General features: G+C 43.5%; 1 protein-coding gene across 1 annotated transcript; it reads right to left on the reverse strand.

The window, feature by feature from the left end:
* Positions 1 to 744: 744 nt before the first annotated feature.
* On the reverse strand, positions 745 to 3,844 carry LOC141001538 (calcitonin gene-related peptide 1-like). Its single transcript, XM_073472644.1, has 3 exons — positions 3,759 to 3,844; positions 2,689 to 2,823; positions 745 to 907 (listed from the first exon to the last, which is right to left on the reverse strand). The coding sequence occupies exons 1-3, from the start codon at positions 3,842 to 3,844 to the stop codon at positions 745 to 747; spliced, it is 384 nt and encodes a 127-aa protein (XP_073328745.1).
* Positions 3,845 to 4,575: the final 731 nt, after the last annotated feature.

The following is a 4,575-nucleotide window of genomic DNA, read 5'->3' on the forward strand; positions in this document are numbered from 1 at the left end:
GGGAATCGTGGAAAATGTAGGAATATGGAGGTGGATTGCATGGAAGAAATGTGCTCTAACGAGGTGAAAGGAGGAGAAAAATAAGGTGATAACCACTGCTGCTTTCATTTTATTTTCCAATGATAGTCATGTATAAAAAAGAGGAACCATCAGGATGTTTTTTTTTTTCTTTCTTCAGGAGTTCATTTGTTCATGTACATAAACTAAAGTGCTTTTTTTCTCTTTTTTTCTGTTATTTGCCAAAAGCAAAAGGTTTCACTAACAGGATGGAAATGGGGACGAGAAGTCCGGTGGTGTCTTTTTTTCTGTAAGGACGTGAAGGAGTGGATAAAGGGCCAGTTCAGTGTTTATTTTCTGCTTGATTTTGTTTCTGTTGATTTTTGTTCTCAGGTTTTTTCTGATGTTTTCTTGTCGGGATTCAACCTCTGAAAGAAAAAAGATAAAGAAAGAGATTAAAGCTTTCAGTATTGACCTGTCGTCATCATTTTTCCATCTGTAAATCATTCAAGCGATGAATACAACATGATTTCAATCCAATTGTAATAAAATAATAATAATTTTGTCATAAGTACAGTTAGGTCTTTCTAAGAATTCTTCTTTCTTTTTTCTCTTCTAAATCTTTTTAAATAAGCAGGTGAAGAAATCTTTCTTTTTAAAGTTTTGGATTTAACAGAAACAAATCAGTCAAAAACAGAAGAAGAGGAAGAAACTTTATTTACCATTTCCCTGAAGGTTTTGGAGTGCTCACATCTGGACGCTTCTCCTCCGCCTGCCGAAGGCCTTGGCGCCGACGTTGGTGGGGACGAAGTTGCTGTTGCCCATTCCCCCCGACCGGCTGAGGAAGTCCGCCAGGCGGTGAGTCACGCAGGTTGCCGTGTTGCAGGCTCGCTTCTGTGCTGTAACGCTGCTTCAGGAGAGCAAACAAGGGATTAACGCCAAGATCTGGTGTGACATGCATCCATACAATACTGCCACACAGACCTACACACAATATCATTTTATCAACATTAAATTCACAGCACAGATAGATTAAAAATATGCATCAAGCTTGCATATTTTCAGATCTTTGTTGTTTTTCTTACCTTTGAACTCGATGAGAGCTTCAGAGATAATTTGAAGTGCACTATCAGATGCTCTAAGATCATATTTATGTCCAATTTATGGATCATATTTGTAGATGAGTTCATAAAGTACCCACTGACTGTGTCCCTAAGAATGAAAATGAGCTAAGGCTTCCTGGTAGAAAAATACGTTTATTGAACAAGAAACATGGTGTCGCATGAGTGGATCATTTATTAATGGTTCGATTCAGTGTTCTCTCTCAATGCTTAAATTTCAGGGGCTTTGAAATGCCATCAAATGACTCCACGTACAGTATACAGAGATGGATGTCTGAACCGGCTCCTGAATTACATCTATGAAAAGTAAGTCTGATTGTCTGAAATGATGGGAACAAATCATTCTCTGCCAAAAAAAGGGGGGAAAGGAGGAAAGAACAAAAAAAAAGTTGCAGTTGCAGTTAAGGGTCATATTCTTCTCAAGTCAATCAAGCAGGTAAAATCAACATGCACTTGCAAATCCAAAAACAATCAGGAAGAAACTGGGATGAGCAGAGGAAGAGGACAGGAGAGGAGGAGGAGAGGAAGAGATGCAGTAAAGGTAGAAGCGGGGCAGAGGGAGGACGAGGAGGGGTTAGATGCTGTCAAACGTCTCGCCGTAGTTTGCATAGCTGTCGCTCTCAGGTGCACTGCGCTTCTTGCCGGGCGTTCCTGCTCCCACGTTCGTGCGAGGGAACGTCTGCAACTTGTGCAGCTCCTGAGACAGTTTGCCCAGCACACAGGTGCTGAGGTTGGAGCAGCGCTTGGTTAGAGGCCTGTCCATGCTGTCAGGGAGGGGACACACAAAACACATGCAGAGAACAGGCTCATAGGTTTGGGAAAACATGCAGGTAACACTTTTATTCATCTGTCTTTCTTTTTCCTTCCATCCACGCACCATTTGTCTCACATGCATTTCTTTCTCATGCCATTGCAGGTTTAAAAAAGTCAAAATAAAAACATTCTCCCCCTACAGCATCATGCTTTTTCCCCGTACCCACCATTCAAAGAACCTGTCATGCACCGAACCTCCATCTCTACCCCCACCCGAGTCAGTCCCTTCTCGTCACATCTTTTACACCCACAGAAGAAACAGAAACCAGTCGCTTCCCACTGTCATGCAACTCCACTTAATTGACATCATGCACACTTATTCGTTCCGTTAGGCATCCACTGTTCACATGCCCGGCAGGCAGGCTGGAAATAGTCCGTTCAAACAAAGTCAAACTCAAACTCATCCATGCTGGAGCAGGGTCATGACAGAGAATAGGGATTTCTTTTTTTGTATTAACATCTATTGCTGGAAACGATCTGTTTTTCTCTCTCTCTCAGCTTAGAAGTACATACCTCTACGCCTGATTGAACCCAAGTGGGGCGCTAAAAAGAGGAATCCTCTGTGGTGTTAAAGTGAAATCAGAATGTGATACTGTCCCTAAGAAGATCGACATGGGAGCCCAAAAAAGAGCCGTACATTTAACCTTTTATTTTAATGAGTTCAACCCTTCTAAATCTTTCATTTGCTGTTTTCTGTACAGGGAGGAAAGTGTTTTTTTAAAAGAAACATAGGGGATTAAAAAAGTCATGTGTGTACCTGTTTCCTTCAGACGCCTGCTGCTCCAGCTCCTCCGCCGTCATCTGCACAAACTCCTTGACGATGGCGTTGAGTAACCTTCGCGCCTCGTAGTCCGTGAGCGTGACTCGGTCTGACATGGACTCTAAACCCGGTCTGTGGTGAGGTTTAGGGGTCAGAGGGGTTGGGGGAGGAAAGATATTGAGATCAGCATTAAATCCTTCACTGGAATTATCACCTGCAGTTAAAAGGAGGGGTGGGGTGTGAGTGTGAGTGTGTGTGTTAGGGTGGGGTAGGGTGGTGTTGGAAGTGCACGGCTGGATGGATAGGAGGGGGTCAGGGGGGGTTGGCTGGGACGTCACCAACTCTGAGAGGGATGACGTCCGAGCTGGAGGGCCCCCGGCCAACGCGGGGAAACAATCTGCGGAAAGTGCCCCATCTGAGAGAGGGGCTGATGTGCAGCCGGCTTTAGATTTATTACTAAATCGATAGCTTCATGGGAACGGTGTGGGGAGTGGCTTGAATGGGGCTTCATATAAATATAGATCTCATTTATCTCGCCCCGAAATGTCAATTACACTTTTGTTCTCCTTTTTTTTCTTTTGATTATTCCATTTTTAACACAACATCTGAGTAATTTCATCCAGTTGGATTAAAGGAAACTTTATATATTGATTAGATCAATTTATAGGATCTACATTCTTTTTGTTTTAAAAGTCATGTAAAGTGCCAAATTCTAGCATCATAAATTAAGATTAGCCAAAAAATATCTACTTAAAGTTATCTATCAAGTATCTTTCAATCTCTCCGTCACACACAAATCCTCTCCCATTTCTTCATGATTTTCAAACAGCACTGACAATATTCTGATTTTAAAATTCTGCCTGATTCCCTCAGTAAAAAAAATATTGAAAACATTTTTCTGAGTAGTTATTATTGCTCCACACAGCTTCACTCCTTTCCACCGGTTGCTTGTAATTCTAACAAATAAGGAATTTATTCTACTTTTCCACATATTTCAAGTTGCTGGATAATGTATCATGTCAGCTGAGAGCTTGACGTGTATAAAAAGTGAATGTTGAGCGTCTCACCTGGCAGGGGCGGCTTGTGAGCAGTACATCTGGCAAATGACCAGGGCGTAGGCAACGAGGAAAGCGGAGATCTTCAACATAACCATGGTCCCCTACACAGCAAGAAAGACACCAGCATGCATCAGCTCCTGCAGCTCACACACTGCTGAAATAAGTTCTCAAATCATTAAAAAAAATGAATCTACGCAACGAAAACCAACATACACTCGTATCTGATCTTCTTCTGCTGCTGGGCAGGAAAAAAATGCTTCCTGTCACTTCCCAGAGAGGTGAGCTCACTTTTACCCACATCTCAGCTTGTCAGTATTAAGCTCTGGAACATCTTTTACCTCCACACAAAATCTTTTCAAAACTGAGCCACATAACAATCCCCCCCGCCCGCCCGCCCACAATTGTCTTCTTCTGAAAAACGCACTGTTCCTCCAAAACATCCTGCCAAGAGCACAGGACAGGTAGTTCTCTCATGTCATACGCCACAGGTTCTAGAGTGTGTCATGGGGGTGTGTGTGTGAGTGTGTGTGTGTGTGTGTGTGTGTGTGTGTGTGTGTGTGTGTGTGTGTGTGTGTGTGTGTGTGTGTGTGTGTGTGTTTGAGGGTAGGTGGGGGCCCTACACTCTGCGATGCCTGTAGCTCTTGCTGGAAGAGGAGGGGTGAAGAGGGAAGGAGGGGAGGGGGGGGACTCCAAGCTTGCCAACTCCCTAAGGGACCAGTGCATTAGTGTAATGAGCTGCCAGCGCTCTCTCTCTCACACACACACACACACTCACACACACACACACTCTCTCTCTCTCTCTCTCTCCCTCTCAAACCTGCTCCTT

Source organism: Pagrus major, chromosome 8 (genome assembly GCF_040436345.1).
Source record: "Pagrus major chromosome 8, Pma_NU_1.0".
Classification (NCBI taxonomy): Eukaryota; Metazoa; Chordata; class Actinopteri; order Spariformes; family Sparidae; genus Pagrus; species Pagrus major.

What these genes read in the sequence shown, in the direction of transcription:
- LOC141001538 (XM_073472644.1), bottom strand. Translation starts at nt 3,844, where the DNA reads ATGGTTATGTTGAAGATCTCCGCTTTCCTCGTTGCCTACGCCCTGGTC. An exon ending in TCACAAGCCGCCCCTGCCAG is followed by an intron (nt 2,824 to 3,758) that starts GTGAGACGCTCA and finishes ACCTCACCACAG; the next exon opens with ACCGGGTTTAGAGTCCATGT. An exon ending in CAGGCGTCTGAAGGAAACAG is followed by an intron (nt 908 to 2,688) that starts GTACACACATGA and finishes GCTCTCCTGAAG; the next exon opens with CAGCGTTACAGCACAGAAGC.